Genomic DNA, 20,000 nt, shown 5'->3' on the forward strand with positions numbered 1-20,000 from the left:
TGAGCCTCTGTCTCTGAGCCTCTGTCTCTGAGCCTCTGTCTCTGAGCCTCTGTCTCTGAGCCTCTGTCTCTGAGCCTCCGTCTCTGAGCCTCTGTCTCTGAGCCTCCGTCTCTGAGCCTCTGTCTCTGAGCCTCCGTCTCTGAGCCTCTGTCTCTGAGCCTCTGTCTCTGAGCCTCTGTCTCTGAGCCTCCGTCTCTGAGCCTCCGTCTCTGAGCCTCTGTCTCTGAGCCTCTGTCTCTGAGCCTCCGTCTCTGAGCCTCTGTCTCTGAGCCTCCGTCTCTGAGCCTCTGTCTCTGAGCCTCCGTCTCTGAGCCTCTGTCTCTGAGCCTCCGTCTCTGAGCCTCTGTCTCTGAGCCTCTGTCTCTGAGCCTCCGTCTCTGAGCCTCTGTCTCTGAGCCTCTGTCTCTGAGCCTCTGTCTCTGCTTTGAAATGCTTATGAAGGTCTTTCTCTTTATGGCTGTGTTCCGGATACAATACGGCTCTTCCAACAATGTCATAAAATAGACTGAGAACTACCAGTCTACTACAACTCTACTGCTGATCTCTGTTATGAGGCATATCTTTGTTGATGCAGCTGGTTTTGATCTCAACACTAAAGCTCTCGTCCCCCCCACCTTGTTTTGATGTGGCATTATCAGCTCAGAGCCTGTGTGTGTTTCCCCTGGGGTGGAATGCATGGACACCTCTCTCCCCTCCCTGTTTGTCTTGGCGTGGGTACACACACACACACACACACACACACACACACACACACACACACACACACACACACACACACACACACACACACACACACACACACACACACACACACACACACACACACACACACACACACACACACACACACACACACACACACACACACACACACACACACACAGGTGCAGCTAAATTTAAGGGATTGTGATCCTTTGGATTGGTGGGAAACAGATTGAGTCGATGCTGGTTCTATCCTTATGTAACAGTGTTGCTTCCGTCCCTCTCCTCACCCCTACCTGGGCTCGAACCAGGGACCCTCTGCACACATCAACAACTGCCCCCCACGAGGCATCATTACCCATCGCTCCACAAAAGCCACGGCTCTTCAAGGTCACTGAGTGAGTGACGTCACCAATTGAAATGCTATTAGCTCGCACCCCGCTAACTATCAATCAATCATATGTATTTATAAAGCCCTTCTTACATCAGCTGATGCCACAAAGTGCTGAACAGAAACCCAGCCTAAAACCCCAAACAGTAAGAAATGCAGGTGTAGAAGCACCTAGGAAAAACTCCCTAAAAAGGCTGGAACCTAGAAAGAAACCGAGAGAGAATCCAGGCTATGAGAGGTGGGCCAATCCTCTTCTGGCTCTGCCGGGTGGAGATTATAACAGAACATGGCCAAGATGTTCAAATGTTCATTGATGACCAGGCAGGGTCAGATAATAATAATCACAGTGGTTGTCGAGGGTGCAACAGGTCAGCACCTCAGGAGTAAATGTCAGTTGGCTTTTCATAGCCGATCATTCAGAGCATTCTAGAAAGTTTAAAACAACAGGTCTGGGACAAGGTAGAAAGTCAGGTGAATAGGACAGGGTTCCATAGCCGCAGGCAGAACAGTTGAAACTGGAGCAGCATCACGACCAGGTGGACTTGGGACAGAAAGGAGTCATCAGGCCAGTTAGTCCAGTGGCATGGTCCTAGGGCTCAGATCCTTAGAGAGTGAGAGAGAGAGTGAGAGAGAGTGAGAGAGTGAGAGAGAGAGTGAGAGAGAGAGAGAGAGAGAGAGAGAGAGAGAGAGAGAGAGAGAGAGAGAGAGAGAGAGAGAGAGAGAGAGACGGGGCAGAGGGGCAGAGAAAGAGAGAGAGAGAGAGACAACAGCACAATTAGACCCAACCAAATCATGAGAAAACAAAAAGATAATTACTTAACACATTGGAAAGAATTAACAAAAAAACAGAGCAAACTAGAATGCTATTTGGCCCTACACAGAGAGTACACAGCGGCAGAATACCTGACCACTGTGACTGACCCAAAATTAAGGAAAGCTTTGACTATGTACAGACTCAGTGAGCATAGCCTTGCTATTGAGAAAGGCCGCCGTAGGCAGACATGGCTCTCAAGAGAAGACAGGCTATGTGCTCACTGCCCACAAAATGAGGTGGAAACTGAGCTGCACTTCCTAACCTCCTGCCCAATGTATGACCATATTAGAGAGACATATTTCCCCAGATCACACAGATCCACAAAGAATTCGAAAACATATCCAATTTTGAAAAACTCCCATACCTACTGGGTGAAATTCCACAGTGTGCCATCACAGCAGCAAGATTTGTGACCTGTTGCCACGAGAAAAGGGCAACCAGTGAAGAACAAACACCATTGTAAATACAACCCATATTTATGCTTATTTATTTTATCTTGTGTCCTTTAATTATTTGTACATTGTGTATATATGTGTATATATATATATATATATATAATATGACATTTGTAATGTCTTTACTGTTTTGAAACTGTTGTATGTGTAATGTTTACTGTTAATTTTTGTTGTTTTTCACTTTATATATTCACTTTGTATGTTGTCTACCTCACTTGCTTTGGCAATGTTAACACATGTTTCCCATGCCAATAAAGCCCTTGAATTGAATTGAATTGAGATTGAGAGAGAGAGAGAGAGAGAGAGAGAGAGAGAGAGAGAGCGAGAGAGAGAGAGAGAGAGAGGCAGAGGGGCAGAGGGGCAGAGATAGAGAGAGAGAGAGAGAGAGAGAGAGAGAGAGAGAGAGAGAGAGAGAGAGAGAGAGAGAGAGAGACGGGGCAGAGGGGCAGAGATAGAGAGAGAGAGAGAGAGAGACGGGGCAGAGGGGCAGAGATAGAGAGAGAGAGAGAGAGAGAGAGAGAGAGAGAGAGAGAGTTAGAGGGATCATACTTAAATTCACACAGGACACCGGTTAAGACAGGAGAAATACTCCAGATACAACAGACTGACCCTAGCCCCCGACACATAAACTATTGCAGCATAAATACTGGAGGCTGAGACAGGAGTGGTCAGGAGACCCTGTGGCCCCATCCGACGATACCCCCGGACAGGGCCAAACAGGCAGGATATAACCCCACCCATTTTGCCAAAGCACATTCCCCACATCACTGGAGGGATATCTTCAACCACCAACTTACTATCCTGAGACAAGGCCGAGTATAGCCCACAAAGATTTCCCCCACGGCACAAACCTGTGGAGGGGCGCCAACCTGGACAGGAAGATCAACGAGCCATTTCACACCGGTTACACTTATCCAGACAAACAGACAGATAGACAGTCCACACCAAGCTCCAACTGGCAGTGGAGAGATCATCCTGGTTGGTTTATGTGATTGATAATGGGGTAGTAATAACATAGGTCATTGAGTATTCAAATAGGGAGGTGTTCTTCATGCTTGGCATTGCAGTGTATTCTGACTTTTTTCTCAGGCTAATGCTGTTATTAAGGGTTTTTCCTTTGTTGGTCTTCCTTATACTGGCAAACAGTGTTGGTATTTGACAAGATTGATGACAAGGCCTTTGGGAAATATTGTCCAGCATGTTGCTGCCCTCCCTCTCTCTCTCTCTCTCTCTCTCTCTCTCTCTCTCTCTCTCTCTCTCTCTCTCTCTCTCTCTCTCTCTCTCTCCCCCTCTCCCTCCTTGAATTAGTTCACTTCCCTTCCTCTATCGAGGGTGAGTCCCAGAAAAGACAAGCGTTTGGTTGACTTGGCAGGCTCTCTCTCTCTCCATCTCTTTCCCTCCCTATTTTTCACAGTTAGCTCGTTGGACCAGATTATCTCCCCACTTGGTCCATGTTTCCTGCCTGGGCCAGATATAGGTCATGGACTGGGGCAGGATTCTCTTTGTTTGGTGGGAGGCTGCATTTCAACAAATCCTTTTTTCGGTGACTATACATAAACACACACACACACTGGTGGGCGTGCCCTGCAGCTGTGAGGAGTGAGTGAGGAAGTGTGTGTATCTTGTAGGAGGTGTATCATTAACAAATAGTGTCTTTGTGTTTCACTGTTGAGGCCCACTGGTTCAGGAACTAAATCTGTTTCACTGTTGAGGCCCACTGGTTCAGGAACTAAATATGTTTCACTGCTGAGGCCCCCTGGTTCAGGAACTCAATCTCTTTCACTGCTGAGATGCCCTGGTTCAGGAACTCAATTGGTTTCACTGCTGAGGTGCCCTGGTTCAGGAACTCAATTGGTTTCACTGCTGAGATGCCCTGGTTCAGGAACTCAATTGGTTTCACTGCTGAGATGCCCTGGTTCAGGAACTCAATTGGTTTCACTGCTGAGGTGCCCTGGTTCAGGAACTCAATTGGTTTCACTGCTGAGATGCCCTGGTTCAGGAACTCAATTGGTTTCACTGCTGAGATGCCCTGGTTCAGGAACTCAATTGGTTTCACTGCTGAGGTGCCCTGGTTCAGGAACTCAATCTGTTTCACTGCTGAGATGCCCTGGTTCAGGAACTCAATCTATTTCACTGCTGAGATGCCCTGGTTCAGGAACTAAATCTGTTTCACTGCTGAGATGCCCTGGTTCAGGAACTAAATCTGTTTCACTGCTGAGGTGCCCTGGTTCAGGAACTCAATCTATTTCACTGCTGAGATGCCCTGGTTCAGGAACTCAATCTGTTTCACTGCTGAGATGCCCTGGTTCAGGAACTCAATCTGTTTCACTGCTGAGATGCCCTGGTTCAGGAACTCAATCTGTTTCACTGCTGAGATGCCCTGGTTCAGGAACTCAATCTGTTTCACTGCTGAGATGCCCTGGTTCAGGAACTCAATCTGTTTCACTGCTGAGATGCCCTGGTTCAGGAACTCAATCTGTTTCACTGCTGAGATGCCCTGGTTCAGGAACTCAATCTGTTTCACTGCTGAGGTGCCCTGGTTCAGGAACTCAATCTGTTCATGTTTGACCCAGTGGGTTTGACACTGGGTCATCTGACTTTATCTGCATCTCAGAAAGCATGTTAACATGTCTGCTATGTGTGTAACTAAATGCTGGCTCTATTTTATATGTGTTTTTTATTTAATTTCACCTTTATTTAACCAGGTAGGCCAGTTGAGAACAAGTTCTCATTTACAACTGCGACCTGGTCAAGATAAAGCAAAGCAGTGCGACAAAAACAACAACACGGAGTTACACATAAACAAACATACAGTCAATAACACAATAGAAAAATATATGTACAGTGTGTGCAAATGTGGAAGAGTAGGGAGGTAAAGGCAATAAATAGGCCATAGAGACAAAATAATTACAATTTAGCATTAACACTGGAGTGATAGATGTGCAGATGATGATGTGCAAGTAGAGATACTGGGGTGCAAAAGAGCAAGAGGATAAGTAACAATATGGGGATGAGGTAGTTGGGTGGGCTATTTACAGACTGGCTGTGTACAGGTACATTGATCGGTAAGCTGCTCTAACAGCTGATGCTTGAAGTTAGAGAGGGAGATATAAGACTCCAGATTGATTTTTGCAATTCATTCCAGTCATTGGCAGCAGAGAACTGGAAGGAAAGGCGGCCAAAGGAAGTGTTGGCTTTGGGGATGACCAGAGAAATATACCTGCTGGAGTGCGTGCTACGGGTGGGTGTTGCTATGGAGACCAGTGAGCTGAGATAAGGCGGGGCTTTACCTAGCAAAGAGTTATAGATGACCTCGAGCCAGTGGGTTTGGCGACAAATATGTAGTGAGGGCCAGCCAACAAGAGCATACAGGTCCTTCCAGGATACCCGGACCAGGTTCACCAATGTAACAAGAGCAGTAAAAATACATGTTTAGTCATACCCATACGGTCTGACCCATAGGACTCTGTTCAGAAGTAGTGCACTATGTTTTACCAGAACCCATAGGACTCTGTTCAGAAGTAGAGCACTATGTTTTACCAGAACCCATAGGACTCTGTTCAGAAGTAGAGCACTATGTTTTACCAGAACCCATAGGACTCTGTTCAGAAGTAGAGCACTATGTTTTACCAGAACCCATAGGACTCTGTTCAGAAGTAGTGCACTATGTTTTACCAGAACCCATAGGACTCTGTTCAGAAGTAGAGCACTATGTTTTACCAGAACCCATAGGACTCTGTTCAGAAGTAGAGCACTATGTTTTACCAGAACCCATAGGACTCTGTTCAGAAGTAGAGCACTATGTTTTACCAGAACCCATAGGACTCTGTTCAGAAGTAGAGCACTATGTTTTACCAGAACCCATAGGACTCTGTTCAGAAGTAGAGCACTATGTTTTACCAGAACCCATAGGACTCTGTTCAGAAGTAGAGCACTATGTTTTACCAGAACCCATAGGACTCTGTTCAGAAGTAGTGCACTATGTTTTACCAGAACCCATAGGACTCTGTTCAGAAGTAGAGCACTATGTTTTACCAGAACCCATAGGACTCTGTTCAGAAGTAGAGCACTATGTTTTACCAGAACCCATAGGACTCTGTTCAGAAGTAGAGCACTATGTTTTACCAGAACCCATAGGACTCTGTTCAGAAGTAGAGCACTATGTTTTACCAGAACCCATAGGACTCTGTTCAGAAGTAGAGCACTATGTTTTACCAGAACCCATAGGACTCTGTTCAGAAGTAGTGCACTATGTTTTACCAGAACCCATAGGACTCTGTTCAGAAGTAGAGCACTATGTTTTACCAGAACCCATAGGACTCTGTTCAGAAGTAGAGCACTATGTTTTACCAGAACCCATAGGACTCTGTTCATAGGACTTGTTCAGAGTAGAGCACTATGTTTTACCAGAACCCATAGGACTCTGTTCAGAAGTAGAGCACTATGTTTTACCAGAACCCATAGGACTCTGTTCAGAAGTAGAGCACTATGTTTTACCAGAACCCATAGGACTCTGTTCAGAAGTAGTGCACTATGTTTTACCAGAACCCATAGGACTCTGTTCAGAAGTAGAGCACTATGTTTTACCAGAACCCATAGGACTCTGTTCAGAAGTAGTGCACTACATAAAGGATATTTTTGCCATTTGGGACACAGAGTGAGTAATCATGATATAACTAAGCAATACGGCGGGGGATGTGTGGTATATGGCCAATATACCACGGCTAAGGGCTGTTCTTAGGACACAGTACTTAGTCGTGGTATATTGGTCATATACCACAAAGCCCTGATGTGCCTTATTGCTATTATAACTGTTTACCAATGTAATAAGAGCTATAAAAATACGTTTAGTCATACCCATGGCACACGGTCTGATATATCACGGCTGTCAGCCAATCAGCATTCAGGGATCGAACCAACCATTTTATAATCACCAATGAGAAACCAGAGAAAACTGACCGGTCGTGTGTGTGTGAGTGTTTGTGTCTTTTGTGTGTCTGAACAGTGTTGCTCCCTTACTGAAGACTGGTTTCCTGATGTGGGCCTTCCTCTGGGCTTAACAACCTACTGCCAGGCAATTATCATATGAATCTGCAGAGAACAACTGGCCAGAGAGTATGAGTGTGGGCATGCGTGTGTGTGGGCATGCGTCTGTGGGCATGCATGTGTGTGTGGGCATGCGTGTGTGTGTGGGCATGCGTGTGTGTGTGGGCATGCGTGTGTGTGTGGGCATGCGTGTGTGTGGGCATGCGTGTGTGTGTGGGCATGCGTGTGTGTGTAGGCGTGTGTGTGTGTGTATATGTAACAGCTTGCTTCTCTACCAATCCGATTCTCTTCCATCTTAATGAAACATGGACATCCTCACACATTGTCTGAGTAGCTGGCATATCAAATCAGTTCAGGCACAGCACGCCTATTTACTCCACTGTGTGTGATGAGAGGGGGAGAGATGTCTTGGCCTAGACCACTGTTTCTCACAGCCATCGTATGGACATCTGGGTTTCCACTACCAGAGAGAGAGAGAGAGAGAGAGAGAGAGAGAGAGAGAGAGAGAGAGAGAGAGAGAGAGAGAGAGAGAGAGAAAGAGAGAGAGAGAGAGAGAGAGAGAGAGAGAGAGAGAGAGAGAGAGAGAGAGAGAGAGAACCCATTGCCCTTTATGGTTCTGGGGTCCACTCACCAACCAAGAATTCACGAAATGGGACAAACACCAAATTGAGACTCTGCATGAAGAATTCTGCATAAATATCCTCAGTGTACAACGTAAAATATCAATCCAAATCCAGAAAAGAGACGTTAACTTCTACAACCACCTAAAAGAAAGCGATTCCCAAACCAGAGAGTTAAACCTGGAGAAGAGTCCCATAAGCAAGCTAGTCCTGGGGCTCTGTTCACAAACACAAACACACCCCACAGAGCCCCAGACAGCAGCACAATTAGACCCAACCAAATCATATGCCATCATAGAAAGATTTGTGACCTGTTGTTACAAGAAAAGGTCAACCAGTGAAGAACAAACACCATTGTCAATACAACCCATATTTATGTTTATTTATTTTCCCTTTTGTACTGTAACTATTTGCAAATCATTACAACATTGTATATACACATCATATGAAATGTCTTTATTCTTTTGGAACTTCTGTGAGTGTAATGTACTTCTGTGAGTGTAATGTACTTCTGGGAGTGTAATGTGCTTCTGTGAGTGTAATGTACTTCTGTGAGTGTAATGTACTTCTGTGAGTGTAATGTGCTTCTGTGAGTGTAATGTACTTCTGGGAGTGTAATGTACTTCTGTGAGTGTAATGTGCTTCTGTGAGTGTAATGTACTTCTGGGAGTGTAATGTGCTTCTGTGAGTGTAATGTACTTCTGGGAGTGTAATGTACTTCTGGGAGTGTAATGTACTTCTGTGAGTGTAATGTACTTCTGTGAGTGTAATGTACTTCTGTGAGTGTAATGTACTTCTGTGAGTGTCATGTTTACTGTTATTTTTTATGAATGTTTAATTGACTTTGGCAATGTAAACATATGCTTCCCATGCCAATACAGCCCTTATATTGAACATTGAAATTGAATTGAAATTGAATTGAGAGAGAGAGAAGTGGAGAAAGAGATGGACCAGAGAGAGAGAGAGAGAGAGAGAGAGAGAGAGAGAGAGAGAGAGAGAGAGAGAGAGAGAGAGAGAGAGAGAGAGAGAGAGAGAGCTGGGGTAGGGCTGTAAATTGAGCTCATGGGTAGTCTAGGTCACTGTGTCTGTCGGTTCAGGCTCCATATGATTCACGATCACACAGACACACACACACAGGCACACATACACACACAAACACACAAATACCCACCCACACACACAGTTCACAGACCTGCTCTCAGGAACATAAACCTGCTTGCAGAGCTTAAGGTTTATTTTCACTCATACGTAGAATGTATGTACACATTTGCTTTGGATAAAAGCGTCTGCTAAATGGCATATATTATTATTATTATTGTTCTGAAAACAGGGAGCGGCTTAGTCCCACCTCACACACCAACATCTGAATTACATACACCTAAAAAGCTGACTTCATAAACATCATGACGTTATGTATCTACGTATTGGATGTATGTAAGTGCAGTACTGGGTTTCCCCTACCCCTGAGAGAAACAGAGAGATGGGGGGGGGAGACTAAGACAGAGATGAGGGGAGACAGAGAGATGGGGGGGAGAGACTAAGACAGAGATGAGGGGAGACAGAGAGATGGTGGGGAGAGACTAAGACAGAGATGAGGGGAGACAGAGAGATGGGGGGACTAAGACAGAGATGAGGGGAGACAGAAAGATGGGGGGAGAGACTAAGACAGAGATGAGGGGAGACAGAGATGAGGGGAGACAGAGAGATGGGGGGGAGAGACTAAGACAGAGATGAGGGGAGACAGAGAGATGGGGGGGAGAGACTAAGACAGAGATGAGGGGAGACAGAGATGAGGGGAGACAGAGAGATGGGGGGGGACTAAGACAGAGATGAGGGGAGACAGAGAGATGGGGGAGAGACTAAGACAGAGATGAGGGGATACAGAGATGAGGGAGACAGAGAGATGGGGGGAGAGACTAAGACAGAGATGAGGGGATACAGAGATGAGGGGAGACAGATAGATGGGGGGGAGAGACTAAGACAGAGATGAGGGGATACAGAGATGAGGGGAGACATAGAGATGGGGGGGAGAGACTAAGACAGAGATGAGGGGATACAGAGATGAGGGGAGACAGAGAGATGGGGGGAGAGACTAAGACAGAGATGAGGGAGACAGAGATGAGGGGAGACAGAGAGATGGGGGAGAGACTAAGACAGAGATGAGGGAGACAGAGAGATGGGGGGGAGAGACTAAGACAGAGATGAGGGGAGACAGAGAGATGGGGGAGAGACAAAGACAGAGATGAGGGGAGACAGAGAGATGGGGGGAGAGACTAAGACAGAGTTGAGGGGAGACAGAGATGAGGGGAGACAGAGAGATGGGGGGAGAGACTAAGACAGAGATGAGGGGAGACAGAGATGAGGGGAGACAGAGAGATGGGGGGAGAGACTAAGACAGAGATGAGGGGAGACAGAGAGATGGGGGAGAGACTAAGACAGAGATGAGGGGAGACAGAGAGATGGGGGAGAGACTAAGACAGAGATGAGGGGAGACAGAGAGATGGGGGAGAGACAAAGACATAGATGAGGGGAGACAGAGAGATGGGGAGAGACTAAGACAGAGATGAGGGGAGACAGAGATGAGGGGAGACAGAGAGATGGGGGAGAGACTAAGACAGAGATGAGGGAGACAGAGATGAGGGGAGACAGAGAGATGGGGGAGAGACTAAGACAGAGATGAGGGGAGACAGAGATGAGGGGAGACAGAGAGATGAGGGGGAGACAAAGACAGAGATGAGGGGAGACAGAGATGAGGGGAGACAGAGAGATGAGGGGGAGAGACTAAGACAGAGATGAGGGGAGACAGAGATGAGGGAGACTGAGAGATGGGGGGAGAGACTAAGACAGAGATGAGGGGAGACAGAGATGAGGGGAGACAGAGAGATGGGGGAGAGACTAAGACAGAGATGAGGGGAGACAGAGATGAGGGGAGACAGAGAGATGGGGGGGGACTAAGACAGAGATGAGGGGAGACAGAGATGAGGGGAGACAGAGAGATGGGGGAGACTAAGACATAGATTAGGGAGACAGAGAGATGAGGGGGAGAGACTAAGACAGAGATGAGGGGAGACAGAGATGAAGGAGACAGAGAGATGGGGGAGAGACTAAGACAGAGATGAGGGGAGACAGAGAGATGGGGGGAGACTAAGACAGAGATTAGGGAGACAGAGAGATGGGGGGAGAGACTAAGACAGAGATGAGGGGAGACAGAGATGAAGGAGACAGAGAGATGGGGGAGAGACTAAGACAGATGAGGGGAGACAGAGATGAGGGAGACAGATAGATGGGGGAGAGACTAAGACAGAGATGAGGGGATACAGAGATGAGGGGATACAGAGATGAGGGGAGACAGAGAGATGGGGGAGAGACTAAGACAGAGATGAGGGATACAGAGAGATGGGGGAGAGACTAAGACAGATGAGGGAGACAGAGATGAGGGGAGACAGATAGATGGGGGGAGAGACTAAGACAGAGATGAGGGGATACAGAGATGAGGGAGACAGAGAGATGGGGGGAGAGACTAAGACAGAGATGAGGGGAGACAGAGAGATCGGGGGAGACTAAGACAGAGATGAGGGGAGACAGAGAGATGGGGGGGAGAGACTAAGACAGAGATGAAGGGAGACAAAGAGATGGGGGGGAGAGACAAAGACAGAGATGAGGGGAGACAGAGAGATGGGGGGAGAGACTAAGACAGAGATGAGGGGAGACAGAAATGAGGGGAGACAGAGAGATGGGGGGCAGAGACTAAGACAGAGATGAGGGGAGACAAAGATGAGGGGAGACAGAGAGATGGGGGGAGAGACTAAGACAGAGATGAGGGGAGACAGAGATGAGGGGAGACAGAGAGATGGGGGGAGAGACTAAGACAGAGATGAGGGGAGACAGAGAGATGGGGGGAGACGAAGACAGAGATGAGGGGAGACAGAGAGATGGGGGGAGAGACTAAGACAGAGATGAGGGGAGACAGAGATGAGGGGAGACAGAGATGAGAGGATACAGAGAGATGGGGGGAGAGACTAAGACAGAGATGAGGGGAGACAGAGATGAGGGGAGACAGAGATGAGGGGAGACAGAGATGAGGGGAGACAGAGATGAGGGGAGACAGAGAGATGGGGGGAGACTAAGACAGAGATGGGGAGACAGAGAGATGGGGGAGAGACTAAGACAGAGATGAGGGAGACAGAGAGATGGGGGGAGAGACTAAGACAGAGATGAGGGGAGACAGAGAGATGGGGGAGAGACAAAGACATAGATGAGGGAGACAGAGAGATGGGGGAGAGACTAAGACAGAGATGAGGGGAGACAGAGATGAGGGAGACAGAGAGATGGGGGAGAGACTAAGACAGAGATGAGGGGAGACAGAGATGAGGGGAGACAGAGAGATGGGGGGAGAGACTAAGACAGAGATGAGGGGAGACAGAGATGAGGGGAGACAGAGAGATGAGGGGGAGACAAAGACAGAGATGAGGGAGACAGAGATGAGGGGAGACAGAGAGATGAGGGGGAGAGACTAAGACAGAGATGAGGGGAGACAGAGATGAGGGAGACTGAGAGATGGGGGAGAGACTAAGACAGAGATGAGGGGAGACAGAGATGAGGGGAGACAGAGAGATGGGGGGAGAGACTAAGACAGAGATGAGGGGAGACAGAGATGAGGGGAGACAGAGAGATGGGGGGACTAAGACAGAGATGAGGGGAGACAGAGATGAGGGGAGACAGAGAGATGGGGGAGACTAAGACATAGATTAGGGAGACAGAGAGATGAGGGGAGAGACTAAGACAGAGATGAGGGGAGACAGAGATGAAGGAGACAGAGAGATGGGGGAGAGACTAAGACAGAGAAGAGGGGAGACAGAGAGATGGGGGGGGAGACTAAGACAGAGATTAGGGGAGACAGAGAGATGGGGGGGAGAGACTAAGACAGAGATGAGGGGAGACAGAGATGAAGGGAGACAGAGAGATGGGGGGGAGAGACTAAGACAGATGAGGGGAGACAGAGATGAGGGGAGACAGATAGAATGGGGTGAGAGACTAAGACAGAGATGAGGGGATACAGAGATGAGGGGATACAGAGATGAGGGGAGACAGAGAGATGGGGGAGAGACTAAGACAGAGATGAGGGGATACAGAGAGATGGGGGGGGAGAGACTAAGACAGATGAGGGGAGACAGAGATGAGGGGAGACAGATAGATGGGGGGGAGAGACTAAGACAGAGATGAGGGGATACAGAGATGAGGGGAGACAGAGAGATGGGGGGGAGAGACTAAGACAGAGATGAGGGGAGACAGAGAGATCGGGGGAGACTAAGACAGAGATGAGGGAGACAGAGAGATGGGGGAGAGACTAAGACAGAGATGAAGGGAGACAAAGAGATGGGGGAGAGACAAAGACAGAGATGAGGGAGACAGAGAGATGGGGGAGAGACTAAGACAGAGATGAGGGGAGACAGAAATGAGGGGAGACAGAGAGATGGGGGCAGAGACTAAGACAGAGATGAGGGAGACAAAGATGAGGGAGACAGAGAGATGGGGGAGAGACTAAGACAGAGATGAGGGAGACAGAGATGAGGGGAGACAGAGAGATGGGGGGAGAGACTAAGACAGAGATGAGGGGAGACAGAGAGATGGGGGGGAGACGAAGACAGAGATGAGGGGAGACAGAGAGATGGGGGAGAGACTAAGACAGAGATGAGGGAGACAGAGATGAGGGAGACAGAGAGATGGGGGAGAGACTAAGACAGAGATGAGGGGAGACAGAGATGAGGGAGACAGAGATGAGGGAGACAGAGATGAGGGGAGACAGAGATGAGGGGAGACAGAGAGATGGGGGGAGACTAAGACAGAGATAATATGAGGGGAGACAGAGAGATGGGGGGAGACTAAGACAGAGATGAGGGAGACAGAGAGATGGGGGGAGACTAAGACAGAGATGAGGGGAGACAGAGATGAGGGGAGACAGAGATGAGAGGAGACAGAGAGATGGGGGAGAGACTAAGACAGAGATGAGGGGAGACAGAGATGAGGGGAGACAGAGATGAGGGGAGACAGAGATGAGGGGAGTCAGAGATGAGGGGAGACAGAGAGATGGGGGGAGAGACTAAGACAGAGATGAGGGGAGACAGAGAGATGGGGGGGAGAGACTAAGACAGAGATGAGGGGAGACAGAGAGATGGGGGGGGGAGACTAAGACAGAGATGAGGGGAGACAGAGATGAGGGGAGACAGAGATGAGGGGAGACAGAGATGAGGGGAGACAGAGAGATGGGGGAGAGACTAAGACAGAGATGAGGGAGACAGAGAGATGGGGGGAGAGACTAAGACAGAGATGAGGGGAGACAGAGATGAGGGGAGACAGACTAAGACAGAGATGAGGGGAGACAGAGAGATGGGGGGGGGAGACTAAGACAGAGATGAGGGGAGACAGAGAGATGGGGGTGAGAGACTAAGACAGAGATGAGGGGAGACAGAGATGAGGGGAGACAGAGATGAGGGGAGACAGAGATGAGAGGAGACAGAGATGAGGGGAGACAGAGATGAGGGGAGACAGAGATGAGGGGAGACAGAGATGAGGGGAGACAGAGATGAGGGGAGACAGAGATAGACCAGAGAGAGAGAGAGAGTGAGAGAGGGATACATGGGTATGCGTACGTGTCTATATTTGTTGACAGAAACAGAAAGTTGTTTAGTCTGGGTCGATTGACCTCTGTCCTCTCCCTCCCTGACCTCTAACCTTCAACCACTTCCTTAGCGATGGATGTCCTGGTGACGGAGCTCAACGTCCTGCTGAAGCTGCTGGACAACGAGACTCTGAGCTTTCCTACTGAGGAGAAGAAGACCTCTGTTAGGAACCTGCTGAAACAGCTACAGCCCACAGGTAGGAGACTACTGACAGACAGCTACAGCCCACAGGTAGGAGACTACTGACAGATAGCTACAGCCCACAGGTAGGAGACTACTGACAGACAGCTACAGCCCACAGGTAGGAGACTACTGACAGACAGCTACAGCCCACAGGTAGGAGACTACTGACAGACAGCTATAGCCCACAGGTAGGAGGCTACTGACAGACAGCTACAGCCCACAGGTAGGAGACTACAGACAGACAGCTACAGCCCACAGGTAGGAAACTACAGACAAACAGCTACAGCCCACAGGTAGGAGACTACTGACAGACAGCTACAGCCACAGGTAGGAGACTACAGACAGACAGCTACAGCCACAGGTAGGAGACTACAGACAGACAGCTACAGCCACAGGTAGGAGACTACAGACAAACAGCTACAGCCACAGGTAGGAGACTACAGACAGACAGCTACAGCCACAGGTAGGAGAATACTGACAGACAGCTACAGCCCACAGGTAGGAAACTACTGACAGACAGCTACAGCCCACAGGTAGGAGACTACAGACAGACAGCTTCAGCCCACAGGTAGGAGACTACAGACAGACAGCTTCAGCCCACAGGTAGGAGAATACTGACAGACAGCTACAGCCCACAGGTAGGAAACTACTGACAGACAGCTACAGCCCACAGGTAGGAAGCTACTGACAGACAGCTATAGCCACAGGTAGAAAACTACAGACAGACAGCTACAGCCCACAGGTAGGAGACTACTGACAGACAGCTACAGCCACAGGTAGGAGACTACAGACAGACAGCTACAGCCACAGGTAGGAGACTACTGACAGACAGCTATAGGCCACAGGTAGGGGACTACAGACAGACAGCTACAGCCCACAGGTAGGAGACTACAGACAGACAGCTACATCCACAGGTAGGAAACTACAGATAGACAGCTATCGCCCACAGGTAGGAGACTACAGACAGACAGCTACAGCCACAGGTAGGAGACTACAGACAGACAGCTACAGCCACAGGTAGGAGACTACAGACAGACAGCTACAGCCCACAGGTAGGAGACTACAGACAAACAGCTACAGCCCACAGGTAGGAGACTACAGACAAACAGCTACAGCCACAGGTAGGAGACTACAGACAGACAGCTACAGCCCACAGGTAGGAGACTACTGACAGACAGCTACAGGTATAGACCAGACCTGGATTCAAATTATATTTGAAATTGTTCAAATACTTTTAAGCTTTTGCTTTAGTCTGCCAGAGTGCCAGATGGAAGGGGGTTTGTACAGGCAAACTCATTCAAGCACAGATGCTTGAATTTATTTTATTATTTTATTACATTTTTTATTTAACCTTCATCTAATTAGGCAAGTCGAAATGATTTCAAATAGTAATTGAACCCAGGTCTGATACAGACAGAGATAGACAGATATGAACAGAGACATCACAGATAAAGTGAAATCAAACAATATAATATCTTTCTAAATGTGTGTTTATACAGCATGTTTTGTCTCAGTGACAGGACCAGACTACTTGTCCATGAACACGTCAGTCTACAGACACGGCACCAGCTTTGTGGAATCCCTCTTTGAGACCTTTGGTGAGTTTGGTTCTCGGAGCGATACTAACTTTATTTGAACAACCAGAGCATCAATAAAGGAGAAGTTAAAGATTTTACAACCGTTTCTCCTGGCCCATTTTCAGGGTGAGCTGAACTTTCCCTTTAACTGTCTTCTACCTCTGTCCAGACTGTGACCTGGGGGAGCTGAAAGACATGACAGAGGACAGGAAAGAGAAGCAGGACACACACACAGAGACACACACTGACACACACACTGACACAATGCTCTCCAAACAGGTGAGCTACACATTACACACATTTACTGTTCCTGTGTTGATGAACCCCCATTGTGTTGATGATCCCCCATTGTGTTGATGATCCCCCATTGTGTTGATGATCCCCCATTGTGTTGATGATCCTCCATAGTGTTAGTTGATCCCCCATTGTGTTGATGATCCTCCATAGTGTTAGATGATCCCCCATTGTGTTGATGACACCCCATAGTGTTAGTTGATCCCCCATTGTGTTGATGATCCCCCATAGTGTTAGATGATCCCCCATAGTGTTAGATGATCCCCCATTGTGTTGATGACCCCCCATAGTGTTAGATGATCCCCCATAGTGTTGATGATCCCCCATAGTGTTAGATGATCCCCCATAGTGTTAGTTGATCCCCCATTGTGTTGATGATCCCCCATAGTGTTAGATTATCCCCCATTGTGTTGATGATCCCCCATAGTGTTAGTTGATCCCCCATTGTGTTGATGATCCCCCATAGTGTTAGATGATCCCCCATAGTGTTAGTTGATCCCCCATTGTGTTGATGATCCCCCATAGTGTTAGATGATCCCCCATTGTGTTGATGACCCCCATAGTGTTAGATGATCCCCCATAGTGTTGATGATCCCCCATAGTGTTAGATGATCCCCCATAGTGTTAGTTGATCCCCCATTGTGTTGATGATCCCCCATAGTGTTAGATTATCCCCCATAGTGTTAGTTGATCCCCCATTGTGTTGATGATCCCCCATAGTGTTAGTTGATCCCCCATTGTGTTGATGATCCTCCATAGTGTTAGTTGATCCCCCATTGTGTTGATGATCCTCCATTGTGTTGATGATCCCCCATTGTGTTGATGATCCCCCATAGTGTTAGATGATCCCCCATTGTGTTGATGATCCTCCATAGTGTTAGTTGATCCCCCATTGTGTTGATGATCCTCCATAGTGTTAGTTGATCCCCCATAGTGTTGATGATCCCCCATTGTGTTGATGATCCCCCATTGTGTTGATGATCCTCCATAGTGTTGATGATCCCCCATTGTGTTGATGATCCTCCATAGTGTTAGTTGATCCCCCATTGTGTTGATGATCCTCCATAGTGTTAGTTGATCCCCCATAGTGTTGATGATCCCCCATTGTGTTGATGATCCCCCATTGTGTTGATGATCCTCCATAGTGTTAGATGATCCCCCATAGTGTTGATGATCCCCCATTGTGTTGATGATCCCCCATAGTGTTAGTTGATCCCCCATTGTGTTGATGATCCCCCATAGTGTTAGTTTATCCCCCATAGTGTTAGTTGATCCCCCATTGTGTTGATGATCCCCCATAGTGTTAGTTGATCCCCCATTGTGTTGATGAACCTCCATAGTGTTAGTTGATCCTCCATAGTGCTTTCGGAGCTCATTCTGAGGTGTGGTGGAGTGTTTCCTGTCTAGTCCCATTCTACACTTATTTTACAAGTGACCTAGCTTTGCACAGTGTGTGTGTGTGTGTGTGTACGTTCATGCGTGTGTGTGTGTGATTCATAGAAACATTGCAAACAAACGGTTGTTTTTCATGTGTGGTTACATGTGTATTGGTATGTAATATGTCATATAAGTGCAGTACCTGTGTTTACCTATCCTATAGAGCAGTCCAGACTCCTCCTCCCCCCGCTCCTCAGAGACCCCTCCGCCCCTGCCCACCACCCCCCCTCCTGAGGCTTACTATGAAGAGGCAGTACCTCTCAGCCCTGGCAAGCAGCCAGAGTACATCACCACACGTGGGAGCTCCAGCCCTCCTAACTCCATAGAGGATGGTTACTATGAGGATGCAGACAACAACTCTCCTTCTACCTGCATCCTCGGACGACAACGCAAAAACTCCTGTGAGTCAAACGTAGTAGAAAACATATCCTACAGGACCACAACGAGACCAGATTCATAGCTTCTGGTCTGTGTGGTTACAACTCCCTTTTTTAAGGATTGTATTACTTAACACAGACAACTGTAGTATATTCTGATTGGTTTCAGTCTAACTGTAGTTTCTTCTGATTGGTCTCACTCTAACTGTAGTATCTTCTGATTGGTCTCAGTCTAACTGTAGTTTCTTCTGATTGGTCTCACTCTAACTGTAGTATCTTCTGATTGGTCCCACTCTAACTGTAGTATCTTCTGATTGGTCTCAGTCTAACTGTAGTTTCTTCTGATTGGTTTCAGTCTAACTGCAGTTTCTTCTGATTGGTCTCAGTCTAACTGTAGTTTCTTCTGATTGGTCTCAGTCTAACTGTCGTTTCTTCTGAATGGTCTCAGTCTAACTGTAGTTTCTTCTGATTGGTCTCAGTCTAACTGTAGTTTCTTCTGATTGGTTTCAGTCTAACTGTAGTTTCTTCTGATTGGTCTCAGTCTAACTGTAGTTTCTTCTGATTGGTCTCAGTCTAACTGTCGTTTCTTCTGAATGGTCTCAGTCTAACTGTAGTTTCTTCTGATTGGTCTCACTCTAACTGTAGTTTCTTCTGATTGGTTTCAGTCTAACTGTAGTTTCTTCTGATTGGTCTCAGTCTAACTGTAGTTTATTGGTCTCAGTCTGTCGTTTTTTCTGATTGGTCTCACTCTAACTGTAGTTTCTTCTCATTGGTCTCAGTCTAACTGTAGTTTCTTCTGATTGGTCTCACTCTAACTGTAGTTTCTTCTCATTGGTTTCAGTCTACCTGTAGTTTCTTCTGATTGGTCTCAGTCTAACTGTAGTTTATTGGTCTCAGTCTGTAGTTTGTTCTCATTGGTCTCAGTCTAACTGTAGTTTATTGGTCTCAGTCTGTAGTTTCTTCTGATTGGTCTCAGTCTAACTGTAGTTTATTGGTCTCATTCTGTAGTTTCTTCTGATTGGTCTGTCTAACTGTAGTTTCTTGGCCTCTCCCTCTCCCCAGACAATGACTCTGATGCTCTGAGTAGTTCCTATGAGTCATATGAGGAGGATGAAGAGGAAAGGGGAGCAGGACCAGGGTCCAGGCTGACCCACCACTGGCCTAGTGATGAGAGCTCCATGCTCCCTGTCAGAGACTGTAGGATATGTGCCTTCCTGCTGCGAAAGAAACGCTTTGGACAGTGGGCCAAGCAACTGACTGTCATACGGGACAACAGGCTACAGGTACACACACATGTAGACACACACACACACACACACACACACACACACACACACACACACACACACACACACACACACACACACACACACACACACACACACACACACACAATCCTTAACCCCTGTGTTCTCTCCTCCAGT

At 47.7% G+C, this 20,000-nt stretch overlaps 1 protein-coding gene across 4 annotated transcripts in view; it reads left to right on the forward strand.

Moving 5' to 3' along the window:
- The window catches only part of LOC118381581 (actin filament-associated protein 1-like 1), an 89,219-nt gene that overhangs the window by 36,553 nt on the left and 32,666 nt on the right, over nt 1-20,000 (forward strand). For 2 of the 4 annotated variants that reach the window (XM_052487853.1, XM_052487852.1), the window contains exons 2-7: nt 14,779-14,904; nt 16,391-16,489; nt 16,638-16,747; nt 18,363-18,600; nt 19,639-19,859; nt 20,000. The exon at nt 20,000 is cut by the window's right edge and continues 179 nt beyond it. In XM_052487853.1, the coding sequence (XP_052343813.1) occupies nt 14,779-14,904; nt 16,391-16,489; nt 16,638-16,747; nt 18,363-18,600; nt 19,639-19,859; nt 20,000 (795 nt within the window). The remainder of the gene's footprint in view (nt 1-14,778; nt 14,905-16,390; nt 16,490-16,637; nt 16,748-18,362; nt 18,601-19,638; nt 19,860-19,999) is intronic. The other 2 variants (XM_052487855.1, XM_052487854.1) reach the window with 1 other exon arrangement.

This window comes from Oncorhynchus keta, chromosome 30 (genome assembly GCF_023373465.1).
Source record: "Oncorhynchus keta strain PuntledgeMale-10-30-2019 chromosome 30, Oket_V2, whole genome shotgun sequence".
In the NCBI taxonomy this organism is placed as follows: Eukaryota; Metazoa; Chordata; class Actinopteri; order Salmoniformes; family Salmonidae; genus Oncorhynchus; species Oncorhynchus keta.